The sequence below is a fragment of the Callithrix jacchus genome, chromosome 13 (assembly GCF_049354715.1).
Source record: "Callithrix jacchus isolate 240 chromosome 13, calJac240_pri, whole genome shotgun sequence".
Classification (NCBI taxonomy): domain Eukaryota; kingdom Metazoa; phylum Chordata; class Mammalia; order Primates; family Cebidae; genus Callithrix; species Callithrix jacchus.
In genome coordinates, this window is record NC_133514.1 from 69,665,975 (window position 1) to 69,691,119 (window position 25,145).

The window sequence follows — 25,145 nt, forward strand, 5'->3', positions numbered from 1 at the left end:
GGTGAAGAGGCTGGTATCATCCTGGGGGGAGAACTTGGATGGTGTGCTTGAGGTCCACTATGATGTCTGTGGCTCGGGTAAAGACCAACAGGCCATGCTCAGAAAGTTCTCAAACAACTCAAGGCCTGAAGGAGTGAATAGCTTCCTGAAGGACAGATCAAAGATCCCCAAAGCATCCAAAACACCAATTCTGTGCAATTTCATGGGGAATAAGGGCCAGTTCTTTCTTTGGTTATAAATGATCAATTGCTCAAAGGATAGGGGATATCTGGCTTGATCAAACCCAAGGTCTGGGTGGTGTCTGCTTCTTAGGCTGCAGTAAGTTGAGTACAGTGCCCAGATCAAGGGCATTTTAGCAGAGGAAAATGGGGCTGCTTAATCTGGTGAAGAAAGCAGTAAGGACTGATTTAATGCCTTTCTTCCTTATTGAGGACAGTGGACCCAGGCGAAGAGCCATTAGGGCAGCAAAGGCACCCAGCATCTGACAGTACAAGCTCCTTGTCCAGGCAGTGATGGCTGACCTGGTGCCTCCCCACATTCTTTCTTGTTTGTTCCCCACAACAGTCCGGAGGTGCAGTTGAGGCAGATGGCAGTGTGCTCTCATTAGCTAAAGAAGCTGTGCTGCTAAAGTGTTTAAGTGAGCCTCTCAATGTCACATAGCTCAGGCAGCAGAGCTAAGCTGGAACCCAGACATTCTGGTTTCCAGGCTACCCTTGATCAAAACATTGAAGGAGAAGCTGGAAGACTGTGGTGGGGTTTTCCATGGGATGCCATAGAGGTGATTCCTTCCATGGGAGGGAGAGGGCTGCCTTGAAAGATGCCCAGCTCCTACAGCTCCTTGTGTCTGTGACTTCAACGAGGTCAGAATGTCAGTCTGCTGCAAACTCTGTGTCCCTGACTACAGACAATAACAGGTGGTGAACACGTAACATTTTTGCTGCCTTTATGTCCTGCACCATTTCTAAATGAGTTATGTCATTTGTTCAACAGGATAATTTAATGAAGTAGCCACTTCCGCTTTGTGGAACAGTATGTTCTGATACTCGGGGCTGCACTTCGAGAGTTATAACTTCTGGATTAATTGCAGAATCAAGCTTTCATTTATCTGAGATTTCTTAATCAGTGGGAGTGGCAAATCAGACATATGTTTAATGTGGATTAAAAAGCACTCAGCATCAGGCTTCAGAAGGTGATAATAATAAACTTCTGTGAGCTAAAAGAACATGTTCTAACCCAATGCAAAGAAACTAAGAATCTTGAAAAAAGGTTTGACGAAATGCTAACAAGAATAGACAATTTAGAGAGGAATATAAGTGAATTAATGGAGCTGAAAAACACAATACGAGAACTTCGCTAAGTATGCACAAGTTTTAACAGTTGAATTGACCAAGCAGAAGAAAGGATATCAGAGGTTGAAGACCAACTTAATGACATAAAACGGAAGACAAGGTTAGAGAAAAAAGGGTAAAAAGGAATGAGCAAAGTCTCCAAGAAATATGGGACTATGTGAAAAGACCTAATCTACATTTGATAGGTGTACCTGAATGTGATGGAGAGAATGAATCCAAGCTGGAAAATATTCTTCAGGATATTATTCAGGAAAACTTCCCCAACCTAGTGAGGCAGGACAATACTCAATTCCAGGTAGTACAGAGAACACCACAATGATATTCCTCAAGAAGAGCAACCCCAAGGCACGTAATCGTCAGATTCACGAGGGTTGAAATGAAGGAGAAAATACTAAGGGCAGCCAGAGAGAAAGGTCAGGTTACCCACAAAGGGAAGCCTATCAGACTCACAGCAGATCTCTCAGCAGAAGCCCTACAAGCCAGAAGAGTGGGAGCCAATATTCAACATCCTTAAAGAAAAGAACTTTCAACCCAGAATTTCATATCCAGCCAAACTAAGCTTCATAAGTGAAGGAAAAATAAAATCCTTTGCGAACAAGCAAGTACTCAGAGATTTCATCAACACCAGGCCTGCTTTACAAGAGCTTCTGAAAGAAGCATTACATATAGAAAGGAACAACCAGTATCAGCCATTCCAATAACATACCAAAAGGTTAAGAGCATCACCATAATGAAGAATCTACATCAACTAATGGGCAAAACAGCCAGCTAGCATTAAATGATAGTATCAAACTCACATATATCAATATCAATCCTAAATTTAAATAAACTAAATGCCCCAATCAAAAGACACAGACAGGCAAATTGCATAAAAAGTCAAAATCCATTGATATGTTGTATCAGACCCATCTCACATGCAAGGATACACAAAGACTTAAAACAAAGGGATGGAGGAAGATTTACCAACCAAATGGAGAGCAAAAAAAAAAAAAAAAAAGTAGGAGTTGCAATTCTTGTCTCTGATAAAATAGACTTTAAAGCAACAAAGACCAAAAGAGACAAAGAAGGACATTACATAATGGTAAAAGGATCAATTTAAGAAGAGCTAACGATCCTAAATATATACATACCCAATACAGGAGCACCCAGATACATAAGGCAAGTTCTTAATGACTTACAAAGAGACTTAGACTCCCACATAATAATAGTGGGAGACTTTAACACTATATTGTCAATATTAGACAGATCAAGCAGACAGAAAATTAACAAGGATATGCAGGACTTGAACTCAGACATGGAACAAGTAAACTTAATAAACATTTACAGAACTCTCCACCCCAAATCCACAAAACATACATTTTTCTCACTGTCACATCACACCTATTCTAGAAGTGATCATGTAATTGGAAGTAAATCACTCCTCAGCAATTGCATAGCATTTCACAGGTTTAAATGAAATATTGGTTGGCTGCTTGTTTGTTATTTTCCTCCCTTATTCCTTCCTGTCTTCACTGTTAAGTACATTTATTGGCATAAAAGAGGTTTTTAATACCCATTTTTAGACTGCATTCTAGCCTGGGCAATAGAGCAAGATCTCTGTTCTCTCCCTCTGTCTCTTCCTCTTTCTTTCTTTCATTCTTTTTTCTTTCTCTCTTTTTCTCTTTCCTTTTTTCTTTCTTTTTTCTCTTTCAAAAAAAAAAAAAAGCACTCAGCATTCTAACAACGAAATGCAATGTGTGATGCTGAACTGGGTCCAGAGTAAGCAAACAAAGCAAAACAGTTTTTTAAAAAAATCATTGAGCTCATGATTTTTCTGCAGGTTTGAATATTTTAAAATGAAAGCTGGGGGGAAATGGTTAACACTGAAATCAAGGTAAATTTCTGGAAATAGTTTTACTGTATCGTAAGTGTGAAAATGAAAAGCTCCAGTGGTTAGTAGGCAAGTTGAGGCCTCTGTTTTTTTCCCAGCACTGGGAGGCCAAGGCAGGCGGGTCACTTGAGGTAAGGAGTTCGAGACCAGCCTGGCCAACATGGCAAAACCCCATCTCTACTAAAAATATAAAAATTAGCCACATATGATGGTATGTGCCTGCAGTCCCAGCTGTTTGGGAGGCTGAGAAGGGAGAATTGAACCTGGGAGGCAGAGGTTGCAGTGAGCTGAGATCGCGCCACTGCACTCCAGTCTGGGTGACAAAGGGAGACTCCATGTTAAAAAAAAAAAAAAAATGGGACAAGTGGGGAATTTGAATATTGGCTGTGTGTGTGTGTGTGTGTGTGTGTGTGTGTGTGTATGTATTATCACATTGAGAGTTAAATAGGAGCATGTTCTTGTTCTTAGGAAATTTCGTGCTGAAGTACTTGGGGTGATTGCTGCGCTGCTTGCAATTTACTTTCAAATAGCTCGGCAAAAACAATACACAGGGACAAGGAGAGAGCAGACATGGTGAAATATTAACAGCTGATGAATCTAAGTGAAGAGTGCCTGGCGTTACTTGTACTGTTATTTCAACTTTTCTGCAGGTTTGAATATTTTAAAGTGAAAGCTGGGGGGAAATGGTTAACACTGACATCAAGGCAAATTTCAGGAAATAGTTTTACTGTATCGTAAGTCTGAAAATGAAAAGCTCCGGTGGTAAGTAGGCAAGTTGAGGCAAACTATACTGCTTCTTTTCTTTTTCTAGCAGTGGAAAGCCGGAAAGCTACAGGATGAAACAAAGGCTATTTTGTGTGGCAGATGAACTCATTTATCAGCTGCATTCAGACTAGAAAGGCAGAGGGAGAGATCAGCCTGGCAAAGTTTCTTTTCTCCACCCCATTCCATCACTCTCATTAACCCTGTCGTTACTTCCCAATGCTTATCAAGAAGAGGCGGCAGCCCTATCCAAAACTCGGACATAGCTGGGATTCAAGCACGCAGCCAGGCATAAACCATCTGAGAAATATGAGCCATAATGACTTTGTTTTTCTGGCAAATGCATTTTGTTTGAGGGAATTACAGAATTTAAGAATCTATTTTAAAAAATTATTTTAATGTTGAAAAGTCAGATAATTTACCAAGTAAACAAGTAATGTTTGTTTTTTTAATTCATTAGAAATGTATTACAGTTCATCTAGGAGCAACAAAATATAACGTTCTTTAGAAATATGTGCTGCCAGAAAGTGTTTGGGTGGTCAGCATGTAATCTGGAAGGTTATTCAGCTTGTTATAGGGACCCATTTACGGATCAAGAAAAACCTTATATAAGCCCAACCGACTGTCCATCTGGTAGGCCTCACTTAACTCCCCAGAGTCCCCTTGGTGTGGACTTGATAGTTGGCTAGATCTAGGTTAGAATCTGGACTCATTACTTATTCCCGATATTGACTGTGTCCTCTTGCTTTTCTTCCTAGTCAGTCTGGTTAGAGGTTAATTAATATTATTCATTTTCTCAATAAGCCAGTTTTCTATTGTATTAGTTTTCTCTATTATTTTTTTATTTTTCTACTTTACTGATTTCTATTCTGATCTTTATTATTTTTGTTATTTTGCTTACTTTGGATTTTCTTTGTGAAACTTCTTCTTCTAGTTTCTTAAGGTGGAAGCCAGAGTTGTTGATTTGAAAGTTTTCTTCTTTCCTCATGTAGTTGTTTAGTGCTATACATTTACCCCTGAGTACTGCTTTAGCAGAATCTCACACATTTTGAAATGTTGTATTTGCATTTTCTTTCAGTTCAAATTCTTTCTAATTGCCCTTTGATTTCTTCTTTGATGGGCTATTTAAAAATATATTGTTTAATATTCAAGAATTTGTAGATTTTCCAGAGTTCTTTAATTCCACTGTGGTCAGAGAATTTCTTTTGTATAACATAACTTTTTTAGAATCCATTGAGATTTGTTTTATGTTTTTAGAGTTGTTCAAGTCTGTATTTTTACTAAATTTCTGTCTATTTTTCCTATCACTTCTTGACAGATAGTGTTCAGATCTCTGACTATACATGTGATTTGCCTATATTTACTTGTAATTTATATCAATGATTAGTTCCTGTATTCTAAAGCCTTCTTATGTGAAATAAAAAGGCTAGAATTATGTCCTGTTGACCCCTTTATAGTATGAAATGATCTTTTTATTTCTAGTAATACTTTGCTCTGAAGTCCACTTTGCCTGATATTAATATAGTAACTCCAGCTTTCTTTAGATTCGTGTTAGTATGGGATATGTTTTTCCATGCTCTCTTTTTCTTCCTTCCTTCCTTCCTTCTTTTTTTTTTTTTTAACAGGGTCTTACTCTGTCACCAGGCTGGAGTGCAGAGGTGTAATCTTGGCTCACTGCAACCTCTGCCTTCCAGGTTCAAACGATTCTCCTGCCTCAGCCTCTCAAGTACCTGGGACTACAGGCGTCCAACACATGCCCAGCTAATTTTTGTATTTTTAGTAGAGATGGGGTTTCACCATGTAGGCCAGGGTAGTCTTGATCTCTTGACCTCATAATCCACCCATCTCAGCCTCCCAAAGTGCTGGGATTACAGGCATGAGCCATTGTGCCTGGCCCCATGCTCTTACTTTTAACCTATTTGTTTTTAAATTTGAAATTGATTTCTTTTAGGCAGCATATAGTTGGATGTCGTATTTTTAGCCGGCCTGATGATCTTGTCTCAATTGAGGTGTTAGGCCATTTACATTTAACGTGGTTATTGATACGGTTTTAATTATATCTTCTTGCTATTTTTTACTTTTCCCATCTGCATTTTGTTTTGTTTTTCTTCTTTTTCTGCCTTCTTTTGGATAAAAGTAGTATTTTAAAAAATAATTTCACTTTATCCCTATTGACTTCTGTTGCATTATTTTAAAAGTTGCTTTAAGATTTATAGTATTATCTTTCACTTATCACAGTCTTATTTGTCAAATAATTTGATATCACTTAACATATAAGCATCTTATGATTTGATTTCTCCCTTCCAATCTTTGTGCTACTGTTGTTATGAATGTTACTTCTATGTAAGCTGTAAACCCACGATATGTTATTATTTTGCTTTAAACAGTTATCCTTATAAAAATTTTAACAGTAAAAAATAAAGTGCTTTATGTTTACCTACATAGCTATCATTTTTGGTGCTCTGCATTCTTTGTGTAGAAGCTGCTTTCCATTTGGCATCATTTTCTTATTGCCCAAAGGACTTCCTTTAGCATTTTTTGAGGGAATCTGCCGGTGATGAATTCTGTTAGATTTTGTCTTCATGAAAAAGTTTTTATTTTATCATTGTTTTTAAAGGATAATTTTACTGTATTGTTCCAATGTCTCTGGCTTGCATGTTTCTTAAAAGAAATCTGCCATCATCCTTATCTTTCCACCTTTGTCCATAAAGTATTTTCTCCCTCCCCAAGTAGCTGCTGTTAAGATTTTTTCCTTATCATTGGTTTTAACCAATTTGATCATGATGTGTCTTGGTGTGCTTTTCTTTACATTTCTTTTGCAGAGTTCATTAAGGTTCTTGGATCTGTGGGTTTATACTGTAGTTGTCATCAAATTTGGAAAATAGCCATTATTTCTTCAAAGATTTTTCTGTTTCTCCCATTGACCCCTTGAGGGAGACTGCAATTACATGTGTATTAGGCTGCTTGAAGTTATTCCACAGTTCAATATGCTCTGTACATTTTGTTTCAGTATTTTTTAAGACTCTGTGTTTCATCTTAGCAATTTCTATTGCTATTTAATACATCTTCAAATTTGCTAATTTTTTATACTCTGCTGCTAATCCCATCAGATGTGTGTTTCAGACATTGTAATTTTTATTTCTAGAAATTAGATTTTGTTCTTTATATTTTTCACATCACCATTTAACACATTAATTCTTTAGCTCCTTGAACATACAGAATAAATTTTATTAACTGTTTCAGCATTTTTGTCAACTAATTGTGAAATGTCTTATCATTTCTAGGTTGGTTTATTTATTTCTATTTTTATTATTTTTTTTTTGAGACAGAGCCTTGCTCTGTTGCCCAGGCTGGAATGCAGTGGCATGATCTTGGCTCACTGCAACCTCCACCTCCTGGGTTCCAGAAATTCTCCTGCCTCAGCCTCCCAAGTAGCTGGGATTACAGATACACACCACCACGTCCAGATAATTTTTGTTGTTTTAGTAAAGCTGGGGGTTTACCATGTTGGCCAGGCTTGTCTTGAACTCCTGGCCTCAGGTGATTCACCTGCCTTGGCCTCACAAAGTGCTGGGATTACAGGCATGAGCTACATGTGTCAGCCTCTGGGTTGGTTTAGATTGATTTACTTTATTTTTTTACTATGAGTTATGTTTTCCTGCTTCTTTAAATGCCTGGTAATTTTGAAAATTAGAGGCCAGTTATTGTGAATTTTACCTTGTTGGGTGCTGAATATTTGTGTATCCCTATGAATATTTTTTATTTTGTTTTGAATGAAATAGAGTTATTTGGAAACACTTTGATCCTTTTGGGATTTGCTTTTAAGCTTTAGGCAAGATCGGCGCTGTGTTTAGTCTAGGGCTTATTTCCCTCCACCACTGTGGTGTTCTGAGTACTCTACCCAATGCCCCATTCATTATGAGGCTGTCCACTCTGTCTACTGAGAACAGAAACTATTTCTGGTCCTGAGTGAGCTATGGGGATTGCTTTTTCTCATTCGTCTACATAACTTTTCCTCTAGCCTTGGGTGATTTCTTTCAATATACGCACTGATCAGTACTCAGCTGAAGAGTCTCTTCTGTTTTTCAGTCTTTTCTTTCTGCAGGTAGTTATCCTCTCTCCATTGCTCTGCACTAAGAACTCCAGCTGTCTTGGCTTCCCTGTACTACCATCTCCATCTCTTCAGCTCAGGGAAACCGTCAGCCTCTATCTGGGTTACCCCTCCCTGCAACATGACCTGGAAACTTCCTCAAGCCAGCAGTTAGCCAGGGCAACCATAGGGCTCACCTTGTTTGCTCTCCACTGTCCTCTGCTGCCTCATATTTAATGTCTTGAAAATAATTGTTTCATATATTCTGTCCAATTTGTGAGTTGTTTCAGGAGGGAGAGCAATCTATTACTTTATATTGGCCAAATGTGAAACTCCTGAATGACTTTCAATTGGGCAAAATCCAAAGTAAACATCAAGGAACCAAAGTGCTTGAGGAATTTAATATTACTAGTAACTGATTCTCTATCATATATCAGTTATTATTATTTACATTATTTCCTATTTAATTTAGTGCTTATGAGTAGAAGTAAGTTCTCTAAGTATGGAGTGAGGAACATGAAACCCATACTCTCCCTAGTTCTACAAATGATAGACTTCAGTTGTATATTTCATCTGTCACAACAAACATTTAGTTAGTACTTCCTAGGTGCTAGGACATAAATAAGTCAGACTTCTTCCACTGAAGATCTTGAGGATGGCCATTAGATTAGTAGACACATAAATGTAGATATTTCAATGTTAAATGGTAAGTGTGATAATAAAAGTACAAATCGGGTGCTTTAGAACCATAGAGACAGGTCACCCGGCTGAGGAGCACATGAAAAGATGGTGATAAAAAGGGTAAAGAGAGTTGTGAAGGATAAGTGGCAAGTGATTAAACAAATAACAGGATGAATATATTACAAAGCAGCGAGACTTAGAACAATATGACATACAGGGTGTGGTGGCTCATGCCTATAATTCCAGTATTTTGGGAGACTGAGGCAGGATTGCTTGAGTCCAGGAGTTTGAGACAAGCTTGGGCAACATAGTGATTGAGACCCCATTTCTACACAAAATAAAAAAAATTAGCCAAGTGTGGTGGTGCATGCCTAAAGTCCCAGCTGCTTGGAGGCTGAGGTGGGAGGATCACTTGAACCTGGGAGGTCAAGGCTTCAGGGAACCATGACTGTGCTACTGCACTCCAGCTTGGGCAACAGAGTGAGACCCTGTCTCCAAAAGACACACACACACACACACACACACACACACACACACACCAAAAAAAAAAAAAAAGAAAAAGAAAAAAAACAGTAAACACAAGAAACCCAATATAACACTAAAAGGATTTTGTAGGAGGCCAGGAGTGGCCACAGATGAGGTTGAGGGGTAGGTAGAGTTAGATCAAGGAGGCATGGATGCCACACTAAGGAGATAAGATGATTCTGAAAACAAGAAATCACTGACAGGCTTTTAATAGGGACCGAGTAACCAGGCTGCAATGTGGAGGATGGATTTTAAGGGGTGACAATCTCAATTCTCAACAGAAAAGCCAATTAAGATCCTATGGCAATGGTCCATATAGGAGGAATTGATAATATGATATGGGGAAGTAGAGGTATAGGTGGAGAGGAAAATACCAATTTAAGAAGTATTTAAGTGATACTTTCTGTAGAACTTGGTGACCATGTAAGTATGGGGATCGCAGAAATGGCTCCCTGGTGTGAATGGAAGGAAGCATCCTTAACTGAGATAGGAAATCTAAAAGGAGAAAGGAAAGGCCCATGGGGCAAAGTAAGCTCAGTTCTGGATAGTCCAGTGGAAATGCTTCCTACATCTGTCATTGCTTATGACACAGTATATTGAAACTGTATGGGTTTACATGGCTTACCCTCCTGCCTGACTAAAAGTCAAATGGCAAGGTCATGTGTTATTCGTCCTGTATCCTCAGGGCTGGCTACCCTATCCAAGCTCTGGGAGAGGTCTTGCAGCACAGGTGACAGGAAAGCCATCGATGGCTGAGATCTCCCAGGGAGAGGAAAGCAGATGAGAAAAGCAGTGACATGCAAAAAGACATTCATACCTGGGGTGAGAATTTGAGAAGTAAGTGATCTGGTGACCTGGCATTGTCTGTGGCTCTTCCATGGGCCTGTGACAGACCAGCTCAATGCAGGCCTGCAGCCCTGTCAGTGCTCAGGTAAGTCATTCTCTTTGTATGCTTCTAATATTAATATGAAGGCTTCTAGTGATTATGCAGAAATCATCTCCATCCATTGCTTGGCTAACTTTGCTTGGAAGAAAAGTGGGGCATGGATAGTGGAGGAGGGGGTTTTGCAGACTGGGCAGAGGCAAGAACCTACTGGAAGGAAGAATTTGAGATGCGCGTGTGCACGCGCACGCAGTTTTTCTCCCACTCCTTCCCTACCTAGAGGAAAATAACTCTGATTTTAGTATTATAATGGCTGTAGGGAAAAGATTATACAGGTCAATATTCTGTTTCAGAAATATGTCTACTGTGCTTAAACTAAGAGCTGGAGCCACTTCCGCCCTTTTGGTTCTCTGAGCAGCACCATGGCGGTTGGCAAGAACAAACGCCTTACGAAAGGCAGCAAAAAGGGAGCCAAGAAGAAAGTGGTTGATCCATTTTCTAAGAAAGATCGGTATGATGTGAAAGCACCCGCTATGTTCAATATAAGGAATATTGGAAAGACGCTAGTCACCAGGACCCAAGGAACCAAAATTGCATCTGATGGCCTCAAGGGTCGAGTGTTTGAAGTTAGTCTTGCTGATTTGCAGAATGATGAAGTTGCATTTAGGAAATTCAAGCTGATTACTGAAGATGTTCAGGGCAAAAACTGCCTGACTAACTTTCATGGCATGGATCTGAACCGTGACAAAATGTGTTCCATGGTCAGAAAATGGCAGACAATGATTGAAGCTCATGTTGATGTCAAGACTACTGATGGTTACTTGCTTCATCTGTTCTCTGTTGGTTTTACTAAAAAACACAATAATCAGATACGGAAGACCTCTTATGCTCAGCACCAACAGGTCCGCCAAATCCGGAAGGAGATGATGGAAATCATGACCCGAGAGGTGCAGACAAATGACTTGAAATAAGTGGTGAATAAATTGATTCCAGACAGCATTGGGAAAGACATAGAACAGGCTTGCCAATCTGTTTATCCTCTCCATGATGTCTCCATTAGAAAAGTAAAAATGCTGAAGAAGCCCAAGTTTGAATTGGGAAAACTCATGGAGCTTCATGGTGAAGGCAGTAGTTCTGGAAAAGCCGCTGGGGATGAACGAGCTGATGGGTATGAACCACCAGTCCAAGAATCTGTTTAAAGTTCAGACTTATAATACTGGCAAATAAAAAGTCTTATTTGTGAGAAAGAAAAAAAAACCTAAGAGCTGTAACTAAATTATTTTCATGAATATGCATTCTACTTAGAATTTCAAATTTTCCGTTATTTGTATATTTAAGAGGCTAAACATTTAAGAATATGACTTATAGAAGAAGAACACCTTAAATAATTTTTTTAAATTTCATGTAAAGAGCAATAATGGATGAAAAATTAAATTTTAGGGCGTATAAGCCATCTACCTTCCACCATTGCTCCATCCCAAGCCAATTTCCCATTACTGCTGATTAACTTAAAAACCCAGCTGCACCAGATTGCTCAAGTTGCAGACCTTTAGATGATCTTTTACGGCCTCCTCAAACTGGATTTAATGAACTGATCTTGCTTCTTTTCCAACAAGTGTGACACTGTGTCGAGGATTTGATCTTCAGCTTTCAGGACAGGCTTTCCAAGCCGAGTTCCAGAGTTTGAATGGAATGCACAATACATGTTTTTGTGGCTTTTTCAGTCCTGTTGATCAACAGCATAATTTACTACTTGTACTATCTGTTCACATTTCTAACAAGCATGATCTGATAAACAGATTGGGAGGAGCAGTGCAGCACTGTGTGATTCACAGTGGAAATGAGGGGAAAAGAAGAGGTGAAGAGAGAGTGAACCTGGAGTCACATGAAATGCAGTCGGATTGAGCTCTCTGACTCGAACGTTTTAGCACGTGCAAGGGAGCTTTCTGCTACGTGGTTAGGGTTATCAATTTACATTCCCCTTCAAATTCTGAAGTTCTGAAATCATCAAGTTTCAAAGAAACTCACCCACATTAAAATATGTGGGAAAAGACAGACCAGTACCTACAGTAGGCTGTTGTTACAGGTGGTAGATACTATGGTAATTACTTCCTGTGCTGGTTTCTGTTCACTCAAGCCTCTGACAGCATTTTTTTTTTTTTTTTTTTTTTGAGACAAAGTCTCATTCTGTTGCCCAGGCTGGATTGCAGTTTTTTAAGAAGAGGTATAAGAATTCTGAAGCTGGTGGGCTATTTCCACAGGATTGGGCAGTTTTCTGACTAATTAGGAAAGGATGAAGGCCCTTGGATTAAATGTCACTTAAGTACTTCCCTGCAACGCCCCCAACACGCGTTCCCTACCTCCTCCGTTAACTCCATTTGGAAGAATTCAATCTGGACTTCAAAAGAATAGGAGATGCCAGCTATTGTTTACATCAGTGAAATCATTAAAACGCACATCACAAAAGCACACTCAGAAGATCCTCATTTCCTGTTCTTAGGCTACACTGGGGGAGCACAATGACATTATACAGTGGATTTAATGCTTGTCTGAAGAGGTCACTGTATTGGGCATTATTAAAATATGGAATCCCAGGCTCTTCACTTAGGGGAATTCAGGACGGGCATGCTGGCTCACGCCTGTAATCCCAGCACTTAGGGTGGCCATGGTGGGCAGATCATTTGAGGTCAGGAGTTTGAGACCAGCCTGACCAACATGGCAAGAACCCATCTCTACTAAAAATACAAAAAATTAGCTGGGCATGGCGACGCGTGCGTGTAATCTCAGCTACTCAGGAGGCTGAGGCAGGAGAAGCACTTGAACCCAGGAGATGGAGGTTGTGGTGAGCCGAGATCACTGCACTCCAGCCTGGGTGAGAAAGCGAGACTCCATCTCAAAAGAAAAAAAAAGTGGAATTCAGAAACTATGGGGAGATGGGGAGGAGAGGTGGTAGTGGGTTGGAATTATAACTTTAAAAAATGCCTTTTGTATGTCTTAAGAACAGGCAAGTTTGGAAATCACTGACAGAATTCATGATCAACTTTGATTGAAAAGAGCTGCCTGACAGTGAGAAGTCAGACACAATGCATATTCTCAGGGTTTTATATAGGAATATTATAGGATATATGTAATTATAGGATATATGTAACACTAATATATGTTATTAGTAATTCCTGCCAGTAGATTCCTGCTAAAGTTACTTCAATGACACTTTTGTCTAGTGTCTTGCAGTGGAGCACATGGCAGCTGCCAGTGATAGCAAGCTCATTTTTTCCACGGGTTGGAAGAGGAGAAAGAGTTGAGTTCAAGGTATTATTCAGACATGGCGTATGTGTATGTGAATAAGCGTTGTTCTTTGTGATCAGATGTTATTATCAAATCAAACTAAAATTTGCATCAAATTTTCATTTTTTATAGAGTATGTCCTTGATCAACTTAGTTTTGTTGATGTCACGTGCAATGTCACCTAAATGAAATGTTTCTAGCGTGTCTAAAAGTGTTTTATTTCATAACTCTCAGAGTTACAAACTGCTAGTCTGCAGATGTCTTGATAGGGCTGTACATTTGAAAAAAAGTGAGCTCCAATATCTACACATCTAAAAATTTCACGCAGAAGTCTGGATTCCCAGGTTTTCTAGAAAAATGAGACATTTAAGTACAAGAACGCTGTTTTTCAATAGCTGCGACCTGCTGGGGTGGAGCAGGGGCTTCTCCTTCCGGTGTTCCAGTTTGGCTATCTCTTACTGATTCCTGCATGCCCAGCCCCTGGAGACATCTGAGTTTGCCGCCCCAACACTAAAGGTGATGTCTTATTTTCTCATACATCTTTATGTCATCAGCTCTTAGCCTGCTTTGTACATCGTGATTGGATGAATGGAAAAAACAGCCACTTAACTGCCTTCCCACCAACTCCGTTCCTGGCCAGTCAAGCCTGCAGACTCCCTAAACAAGTATCCGCAGAGCCTACCTTCTGTGATTCTCCAGTGGTTCCTAAATAAAGTCCAAACCCTCGTGTGGCAGTCAAGATCAGCTCCCCTCTCCCACTTCCGCAATCCAATTCCACCTTCCTTTTCTAGCCCATGCTTCCCTCGTCCCACACCATGTGCTGCCCTGCCTTGTGCTTCTTCAGCTGAGAGCCTCTGCCCCACCCCCAAATACTCCTTCCTTGCAAAGCCTACCTATCTTTCAAGTGCTGCCTCCCCAATGATGCTTTTTCTAATTTCCCTGACCAGATATGATCCCATATGATTGGGCATTTCTAGAATCCTTGCTTTGTAAATATGAAATGACACATATCCCATTGTGCCTTGGACTGTATGTAGTGATGTGCAGAGAGCCCTGCTCCTCTCACTCCCCAGAAACCCACAGCAGAAACCATGTTATTGTCACCCTAGTATCAGCAAAGCTAAGTGCCCAACATATTGTAGAAGATGGTGAAAATACCATAAGGATAAATTTCCATAAGGATAAAATGCTATTAATTAATAATCTACTTTCTACTTCTATTGCAACATAAAAACTTACTTTTTTTTTCTTTTCTTTGTTTTTGTTTTTGTTTTTTTTTTTGAGACGGAGTTTTGCTCTTGTTGCTCAGGCTGGAGTGCAATGGCGTGATCTCGGCTCACTGCAACCTCTGCCTCTTGGGTTCAAGAGATTCTCCTGCCTCAGCATCCTGAGTAGCTGGGATTATAGGCATGCGCCACCATGCCTGGCTAATTTTGTATTTTTAGTAGAGACAGGGTTTCTCCGTGTTGATCAGCCTGGTCTCGAACTCTCGACCTCAAGTAATTCACCTGCCTTGACCTCCCAAAGTGTTGGGATTACAGGGGTGAGCCACCACACCTGGCCTTACTTTTTCTTAAACAGTTGTTTTTGGTCTTCCTTATAAGACTTAACCGAACACTAGCCTTTATTATGTCATTTATTTGATGTCTTAGAGTCTTAGTTATTTTAACCAAGAAATAGGGATGGATAATACAACCTCCAGTGGGATTATAAGGATTGAATGAGTTAACACGTAAAGCCCTCAGCACAGGGCTGGCACACAGCAAACAATAAATGGGTGACTATTATTATTACTATGGAGAAACTCATCTAATATTAAGAATCAGGTTATAAGTGGCTTGCCTTATTCTATTTTTCTAAAATGCTTCTTAGAAAAGAGCAGGTCAAATATTGTAGTTGTTTGCCCTAGACTAAAGAAATGTATTTTACTAAAGAAAAAAAATTATTTCAACTATCAAAGATTCAGGCAACAGTGGCTTTTAAAAAAGCTAACTTTTGGCCGGGCGCGGTGGCTCAAGCCTGTAATCCCAGCACTTTGGGAGGCCAAGGCGGGTGGATCACGAGGTCAAGAGATTGAGACCATCCTGGTCAACATGGTGAAACCCCGTCTCTACTAAAAACACACACAAAAATTTAGCTGGGCACGGTGGTGCGTGCCTGTAATCCCAGCTACTCCGGAGGCTGAGGCAGGAGAATTGCCTGAACCCAGGAGGCGGAGGTTGCGGTGAGCCGAGATCGCGCCATTGCACTCCAGCCTGGGTAACAAGAGCGAAACTCCGTCTCAAAAAAAAGAAAAGAAAAGAAAAAGAAAAAGCGAACTTTTATAGCTACCAAGATAATGACTGATTTAGGAAAGGATTACCAGAGGATGTTAAAACCATTCAGTGAGAGTGTGTTGAGAAACAGGATATTTACTGTCTCATAGTGTCATCCCACAGGTAACTCATTAATTACAAAAAGAAATAGCTACCTTTACACTGGATAATTTGGTGGATGTTACTTCAACCAAGAGGTCAAAACTGCCATCACTATTACGGACCAAATTGAGTCTTGTGATATGATGCATTGAGGATGTGGTATCACCTATGTAATATTCTTAAAACAACAAAACCTGACTCTACCAATGAGGGACAAATCAGACAAATCCAAATTATACAACAATCTATAAAACAGTTGACCTAGACTCTTCTAATAAATTAATGTCATGGAAAGACACACACAAAAAAGCAAGGGGTGGGGGTTATTATTAATAAATGCAATGCATAATCCTTGATCAGATCCTCTAGGGGAAAAATAAGCACAGCTATAAAGATCCTTTTTTTTGGGATCCTTTTTTTGAATATGAATTGCATATTGAATAATAACAAGTAGTGAAAAATAAGATTGTGATTCACTCATGCCTGTAATCCCAGCACTTTGAGAGGCTGATGGGAGTGGATCACTTGAGGCCAGGAGTTCACGATCAGCCTGGCCAACATGGCGAAACCCAGTCTCTACCAAAAACAAATGAACAAACAAACAAAAACAATTAGCTGGGCATGCTGGCACATGCCTGTAGTCCCAGCTACATGGGAGCCTGAGGTGGGAGAATAGCTTGAACCCTGGAGGTGGAGGTTGCAGTGAGCCAAGATTGTGCCACTGCACTCCAGCAGAGGTGTGAGACCCGGTCTCCAAGAAAACAGGTGATTCAACTGTATTTGACATTTTGATTGACCTGGCCTTTTCTGAAGTAGTTTGGTATCTGGGATTCAAGACCTAAAAAGGTGAACATTACTAGTGAAATGTTTTCTCCATTGAATTGGATCAGAGTTTTTTTTAGAATTAATGTGCAACTGGATTGCAGTCATATGAATGGACCGAAGAATTTAGAAAAGAACAAAGTGGATGCAGTAGCCAGTGCACACCATTCTGTGCAGTATTTGTTTGGGACAATACTAACTGCACATAGGGAGTGCTGCATAAACGTTAACTGATGACAGTAACCAGCAGAGTCCCAAAGTGAGGCCCTTGCATTATTGATTTTAGGAAATGCTGCCTAATGAGAATGGATTGCTAGTGAATCATAGAGCAATTTTCTTCTCCTTCCAGTAGGACGTGGATGACCGAGCAGCTGGTGGGAGCAGCCCCGTCTGTCCCCATCTGAGAGAGTGGTATATTAGTCTCAAATAGGGAAATCACACAGCCATGTGGAAGCCTGGCTAGCTGTCATTAAAGTCATTCAGTGTTTGGGCCGCCTCTGTGTTTCAGGCAGTGATAGGAGCCATTAACAGCTTACTTTTAGTTTCAGAAGCCGCAGATATTTTCATTACTAGTGTCCTCAGGCACAGACTTTTTAATTTAAAAAAAGAAAGTAAGTTCAGGATGGAAATAGCCCATCACCACAGGAACATCTCTGCAGCAGAAACACTTTCTGGTTCACCTGTCAATCTTACCAGCATGCCAGGTTTATTTTAAGTGTCTGGAATGAGGAAGAGGAAGGAAGAAAGGTGAGTGCAGGGCCGATGGAGGAACCAGGATCACTAATACCTTGAAAAAGCTGAGGCCTTCATTCTAAAGTGCTGTTGAAATCGCAGGTTTCTTACTTTCCTGGCTAATAATAAAATGATAGTTCTGGCTCTGAGATGTTCCCCACTTCTTCCAAAGCCATACTGCCCTACTTTGAAGATGCTTTGGACAGGTGTTATGGTGGAATGAAGGTGCTCACAAATGCTTTACTTTCCCCAACAGGAGGTTCTTATTTCCCCCTCCTTGAACCTGGGCTGGCCCTGTGGCTGCTCAACCAACAGAAAGCAGCAGAAGTGTGCTGTGCAGTCCGGGCCAAGCCTTTTGGAGGATTGTGGCTCTCTCTGCCGCCTTCTTGTTATCTGGCTACCACATTGAGAGGGCCCAAGCCACATGGAGGCCAACAGTCAAGTATCTGCAGCCATCTGGGCAAGCTATCTAGGACATTCCACGTCAATCAGACCCCTGGGTGACATCATGTGGAGCAGATGCAGCCCACCATAGCCATTTAACACACGAGATCACAGAGTCACAGGCCAGAACTGTTTTAAGCCATTCCATTTTGGTGTGGCTTGCTTCGCAGCCATGGATAACTGAAACAGGGGTAACCGAAAAATCCGTAAGAAGGAAGATTTACCTTGCTAACCAGTGCAGAATGACAGAGCACAGGAAATAACATTTGCTGAGTCGGAAGACAACTGTCTGGAACAGGTGATGACATCCTTAACCTTTAGTAGGTTTTGACTTCAAAACTGACCCCGGCTTTCAAGCCTCTTTTCCATGTTCAACACGGACAGTTTCAAAAAGAAAAATTTCATTTTAATCCAGTCTTCCACACGTGTGTTTCACACAGACCTTATTTTTTAAACAGAGTTTATTGTATTTAATACATTATAAAATTTGAAAAATTGTAGGAAAGCAGCAGACTTGAACTGGAGCAATTCTAACAAGGAATAATTCTGGCCCCTTGGCAAAACTGATCAGTTTTAAAACAAAGTAAAGTTCACATCTGTGAGGCGGACAAACAAGTGTGACTTCTGTACAAACTGCATTTAAAATTTCATGTCTAACATCTTTCCAATGCAATGTGCTCATGAGGGTTCTTCTGAAGTCCTGCCTGGTCCCTGCCTAAAGAGAGACGTGGAACTCCATATACAAAGAAACTCAAGTCAAGGTGTTTTGTTTAAAAAAAAAGGAAAAAGAAAGACAAAGGAAAAAGAAATAATGGATGGCTGTTGGCAATGGAAACTGTAAGGAGACTGTGTCCTCACTGCTCATGGCTTGTTTATTGGTCAGAGGCCTCGGGAGGCAGGCCCAGGACACTTCACGGCCATCACAGCACCAACTGCAGCTATCACCTTTTTTTTTCTTTTTTGCATTTCCTACCTTTTGACATATATATATATATATATATTTATATATTTTTTACACCTTGAGGATATCACTATTCCAACTGTTCCCATATGAATACAGGTGTGGTCTCTATTGGATATAAATGTGTCTTTTATTCAATTTTAGGTCCAGGACTTGGTTTGCTGTCCCAACTGCACATATATGTCCCTTTGTTTTTGTTTGAGTTATCGGTTGTGTGTGTTTTCCTTTTTGCATAAGAAATAAGTCCGTTAGTCCAGAGGCTCTTGCTTTATCCGGATGACGGAGGGTACGCGGGGCGTCCGCCTCAGTTCCCGCCGAAGGACGTATTCGCTGAACTGGGATGAGTCCACGCCACCCCCACAGGAGCCCACGATTTCAAATCCTCTTTGCTGCAACCTCTCGAGGACCTGCGAGAGAACAAGTCAAGTGTCCGGTTAGGGGTGAGGTAAGTACTATGGCTACATAAACACCCCAAAGTTTGAGATGATATGCAGCTCTGGTTCACCTCATCCAGCATCCATGCCCCTTTGAGCAGCTCCTCTCAAAGAAAGGCCCTGGATTGACAAGCAGGAGTGAGGAAGCAAGCATTGCTAATGCCTGAAATGTGCCTTTACATGCTTGCTTTACACACACCAGCTATAACACTCAGTGGTGTTAGGCCCATTTTATAGATGAGAAAACTGAGGTTCATGGCTAGTAAGTGATGGGACTGTGTTTCCAATTAAGGTCTGTTTGGCCTCAAATCCTCTGTTTTTTGTATATGCAACGCTGCTATCTCTGTCAAAATGAGGGTTCACATTTCAAAGTTCATTTATCACTAAAATGCATCCTATGAGATGATAGAGGATCTGGAAAGACAGTGATAGCAGAGTTTACTTAGCCAGTGATTCCTTTGTACTCTCAATGCTACCATTGTCCAAGTTTCCTGATACCAAGTTAATATATATGCTTGCGATGCAGAAGCATCCTTGCTAACCAATGCAGAATGCCAAAGCACAGGAAATAACATTTGCTGAGTCAGAGACAAATGTCTGGAACAGGTGATGACATCCTTATCCTTTAGTAGGTTTTGACTTCAAAACTGACCCTGGCTTTCAAGCCTCTTTTTGATGCTCAACGTGGACAATTTTAAAAAGAAAAATTTCATTTAATCCAGCCTCACACCCTGACAAAGACTGATGTCATTTCAATAGCAGAACAAATAGACTACTGAAGACACTGGAGGTTTATCTGCAGGTTTTCAAGTTTGTAGCATTTGAAGTAGAGTTAGAGCCCTGCATGCATTCGAGGAGACAAGAATAAGCACAATGGTTACATATTAGAACATGTATGAAAAGTAAAGACATTCTAAACTTCTTATTCAAACGTAAGCCACAGAATCTGTTCCTTAATTTTGAAATCAAATACCTAACGCCAGCAATATTCCTGGGTTTGGCACCACATGCCTGACACTCTTAAATGCAGTAAACAGTACCTGTAACTCTTAGATAGACAAAAATACAGGAAACTGATCTGAAGCATTCAGTTTCTTTAGGAATCCAACAAATATTAGACTTGCAAATGTTTCCTGCTGGAGTTCCAAATAAAATTATTTCCATACCACCCTAAAAGCAAAGTGATTCAATCATAACTTCATAAAAAGAAAGGTCCACCTCAAAAAAACTTTTCTTGGAATGAAATGAAATGTAGTCAAGGTAAACTGAATCCTTATTTTTAAAAAATTATTTTGTAGTCACCTACTCCTACATGGAATATAATTTACTATGCTGCAAAATAGCTTACTGGATGAGACTGGAAAGCAAGAGAGCGTGTTTTCTAAAAAGTAAAACCTCAAGTGCTGGCAAATTCAAAAAACATACACAAGTTCTTATGAGAACAAAATTAACATTCTACCCAGCAGTGCTCTATTTCTGTAGGTAAATTCACAATGCATGTGCACACCCACCAGCATAAGGACAGGAAGAAAACAATCCCTAAATTCAAAATCAAGGTGTGCTTTGGTAGCAGGTAAACACAAAGAGGAAGAACAGTTCCCTCCACGGATTCCTCAGCAGAGGCAGGAATGCAGCCTTCAGCAAGAGGCACCCCAGCTTGCCTGGCCAAACCAGCACCTTAGAAAGGATTCCTTGCCTTGATTAGGAGAGGAAATCCCAAGGGGAGAAAGCTGTGGACAACAGAGAACCTAACCCTGATACCCGTTTTTCTCTGAGTGTTCTTAAGGTCACTCAATTGCTAACAGGAGGAAATCTCTAAGCTCTTCCTCCCAGCGTGGGTGGGGAAGGGGGTCTGATAGGCATCATCTGATAATTATTCATTGTGATCCAATGTTACCTTGGATGTGGTCAAAAGCTTATTTCAATGTAATGCAAACAGCTGATGAAGCTATTACTTTGGAAACAACAATGCATTCACAGCAAAGTTCCTTAAACTAGGTGATCATATGAGACTGTTAAAACAATTTAGTGAGGTATCGGGTGTCGTTAGCCTTATCCCAGACTCTGTGTGTCCACAAGCTGGTGCATATTCCTTGGTTGGTGGAGCAGGAAGCAAGGGTAGGTCATGGCTGTGTCATACGGCCACGTTAATCCAGATGAAAATGTCCACATCTGATATGGGAAACTGTTGAGCATATGAATTGATGATGGTTATTCCCTGGCCCGAGGGTGGGGCCAAGGCCTTCCTGTCCTGGCTGTGAATGGTTCTGCCCTTCTGTCTGCTCCAGCTGCAGCCAGGGCAGGGTGTGTGTGGGAGGGGACAGTTCTTCTGGGCTTTAGAGGCTTAAACTGCAGAAGCCACACGGGAGCGCCATACACCTCCAGGGGGCGCCCTCTGCACAGGACAGGTGAGAAGGCGCATGTCTTCCTCAGGAACCCTGCGACTGAGTGGGAACATGTGCCTTCCGCTAGCATGTTTAGGGAACATTTTCTGCCAGAGTTTTCTGCTCTTCTGTTCTCAGACATCTGTTCATACATTTAAAAAGTTATAAATAGTCATGGAACAATCCTCAAGAGGCAGCACCGAAGAGTGGGTGCTTCTGGTCTCTGCGCTTGGGGAAGGGTTCTGCTGACTAAATATTGAACAAAGTCATGGGCCCATTCCAATTTAAAAGAGGGGAAAAAGCAGAACCCTCACTCCATTGACTTCAGACGGTTGTGTCACACAGAGTGGCAATCGAGACCCAGGTGTGCCTCTGCCTTCCCATCAGCAAGACAGAGGATTAACAGTGATTACCTGTTAGGGCTATGAAGACAATGCATGTTCAGGCCAGGGCCCAGGGTAGGGCAGAGAGCTGGTGCTCAGCACATGTGAGCCTCTAAGTTCTGATTCCACCCCCACATCTCCTGCTCCCCTAGACTTCTCCATCTCAGGAAATGGCAGTTCTACTCAGCCAGTTCCCCTGTCAAAAATCTTAGTCACCCCGGGCTTATACCTTACAACCCACAGCCATAGTCAGAAAACCTTGTTAGCTCTACCCTGCAGACACTCAGAACCTTCTCAACTGCTTGAACCACAGCTTTCTGCCTGGTCTCCTTGCTTCTCCTGTTCTCTAGCTGCTGCCGCAAAGTTCACTTTGAAATCTGAGTTCTGTCAGGTTGCCCTTCTGCTCAAAACCCTCCAGTGCCTTTCCATTTGGCTCACATAAGCAAAAGAACCAAAACCAAAAGACTCCAAAATAAACAATCCTAGAGCACTTGCCACCCCCTAAAGAGGCTCTCCGTGATCGCTCCCTAGTCTTCCCTGGCCACCTGTCTGGGCACTCTCTCTCCTTGAGTCACTTGCTTCAAGCCAAACTGGCTATCCTGATAGTACTGAATATGCCCAGCATACTCTGCCCCAGAAATCCACTTACCACCTCCTGGCAATAGATTTATATTGACTGTTTGCCTCCCACTCCACTCCCATAATGCAGGTCCATGAGCACAGAGCTGTCTGCTTGTTCTCTGTCTGTCTGTCTCGCTATGTTGCCCAGGCTGAACTTGAACTCCTAGGCTCAAGTGATCCTCCTGCCCTGGCCTCTGGAGTGGCTGGGACTCCAGGCGTGTGCCACCGTGCCCAGGTGTTGTGTTCTATATCTGTCTCTTCTGCATCTCCAGTGCTCATCCCAGCACCTGGCACACTCACAACACTTGTGGAATGACTGCTATAGAGGGGGATACTTCACCTATCCAACAGAAGTGTCACTGAGGGAGAGTTTCTCAGCTCTTTGGTGGAAAGGCACCATGTGAGGGCAAGGGTAAGAGTGACAAGAGTAAGAGTGACATTTGATGCCACACAGTGTGTAACAATGCCATACCTGGACTGAGTTGAGGTGACAGTAGCCATTTAGTGGAAACCTGATGACGTGCGTCGAGTCGTGATTCCAGCCTGCATTGACAGAGTTACACATCACGTCGCCGATCTCTGGAAATACTTCTTCTATCAAGGATTTGTCACCGCTTAGTGTGATCCTTTCTCCAAGGTCTGGGGCCACACGCACAACGAGGCATTCACAGGGCCTTGAAAAGCGACCAGTTTCTCTGTCCTGCTTCCATCTTTCCATCTCCAACAACATGGGCTGAAGCTGAAAATATTTTGCCTCTTCATATAACAAAGTGTAGTCCTGAAAAAAAAAAGGTATTTCACAGTGCAAAATGCAAACATAAAGTACTGAACGTGTCCACATTTAAGAGGTGATTGTTTCCACCTCTTGTTATGTCAATAATCAAATCTGCATGTCGTTTTTCACTTATGACATGTTTGTAGAGACTCCATTTTCTTTCATTCATTCATTCATTCATTCACTGAGGATAAAAGGAGCTGAGTAGATTAGGGTTGGTTAGGCCTCTTCTAAGTGCTTTGCATCATTTAAATCCTGTAACCCTCATCACTTCCCAGTGAATTAGGAACCTTTATTATTCCCATTTTGCAGATGAGAAAACTGAGATGCGAAAGGATTCACCCATGATTTCTTTGTTTCTTTTTCTTTTGAGACAGGGCCTTGCTCTGTTGCCAGGCTGGAGTGCAGTGACGTGCTCTTGGCTCACTGCAACCTCTGCCTCCCAGGTTCAAGCAATTCTTCTGCCTCAGCCTCCTGAGTAGCTGGGACTACAGGCACATGCCGCTATGCCCAGCTAATTTTTTGTATTTTAGTAGAGATGGGGTTTCACCACGTTGCCCAGGCTGGTTGCAAATTCCTGAGCTCAGGCAATCCGCCCACCTTGGCCTCCCAAAGTGCTGGGATTACAGGCATAAGCCACCGTGCCTGGCCGACTTGCTTTTTTTTTTAGAAAACATGTCTCTGGGTATTTCAAGTTTGATTGTGTCGATAAGAACTCAATTTCCTTCCTCTTGGATGGAACGCATACTTGACCAAGGGGAGCACAACCTTGCCCATGGGTACCCTTCCTTCATCAGAAGCTCCAGGTCACCTTTGGTGGCCACAGGAGGGTGTGGGACAGATATGAGGCTAGTGACAGTCAGGGATGGGTGCCTGCAGGGCAGACACATGGCTTTTACTTGAACTTGAGTGTTGATCTGTGATGGTTTGGGGGAGGCTGGTGGAGATCTGGAAGGCTAGTGCACCGCCCCCTGCCACCTGTTGGAGTGGCCATCATAGAGTCAGAGACATAAACATTAGGCCTCAATTCCTGTAAGATAACATGTGCAATGAAGAAAACCTGTCCATTTCTGAAAGCATGAACACTTGGTCTTTTGGCATGGTTTCCTTTCCTCCAGTTAAAAAAAAAAAATGTATTGAATTGAAACAGAAATCTAACAAAACAGGTATTAAAACACACACATAAGCCACTGAATGGGAAGACAAATGAGAACGAGGGGGAGGCAGCAACTCAGGAACAATGTTAACAAGCAGGTCCATGTTATGGCTAAATGTAGCTATGGCCACAATCATTTCTGGGTGTGAGATAAGTGGATACTTGTCCAGACACGTTGACTGAGAACATTTTAATCAGCTGACACAGGCATTTGTGCCTTCCGTCCATGGGCAAGAGCTGGCAGGGGATGCCCGGTGCCTGCCTGACAGCCAATGTTGCAAACATGTGGCCCGAGTGCCTCAAAGAGGTCCCTGATGTCCAGATGGGATAAAGCAGAGATGGCCACGGGAGAACTACTTTTATTTTGCACTTTGTTCTGCCTCTTGTAAATCAAGCGCTAGCATCAGCAGCATGAATTTAACACTTTGAGAGAAAACAGCATGGAGAGATGAGAGTACCTGGGGGCCTTGAGCTGGGTAATCCACTTTCCATATTAAGAAACTCGGGCCGGAGGAAGATGCTGATGTCGACACTCATCTCAGCAGAATGGGCTGCTGCTTTATTCTGCCCT

The 25,145-nt window shown here is 41.5% G+C and overlaps 1 protein-coding gene and 1 pseudogene across 5 annotated transcripts in view; one reads left to right on the forward strand and one right to left on the reverse strand.

Annotated features, from left to right (window-relative positions):
- The first annotated feature begins 10,556 nt into the window (after positions 1 to 10,556).
- On the forward strand, positions 10,557 to 12,496 carry LOC144579033 (small ribosomal subunit protein eS1 pseudogene; annotated as a pseudogene). The gene has a single exon (XR_013525821.1). The product of XR_013525821.1 is annotated as a small ribosomal subunit protein eS1 pseudogene (transcript).
- Positions 12,497 to 18,932: 6,436 nt separating this feature from the next.
- KCTD1 (potassium channel tetramerization domain containing 1) overlaps positions 18,933 to 25,145 on the reverse strand; it is a 214,797-nt gene continuing 208,584 nt past the window's right edge. For all 4 annotated transcript variants that reach the window (XM_035270785.3, XM_078347925.1, XM_008979640.5 and 1 more), the window contains exons 4-5: positions 23,116 to 23,421; positions 18,933 to 19,228 (exon numbers count right to left, since the gene is read on the reverse strand). In XM_035270785.3, coding sequence (XP_035126676.1) covers positions 19,070 to 19,228; positions 23,116 to 23,421 — 465 coding nt within the window. In that variant the 3' untranslated portion in view covers positions 18,933 to 19,069. The remainder of the gene's footprint in view (positions 19,229 to 23,115; positions 23,422 to 25,145) is intronic.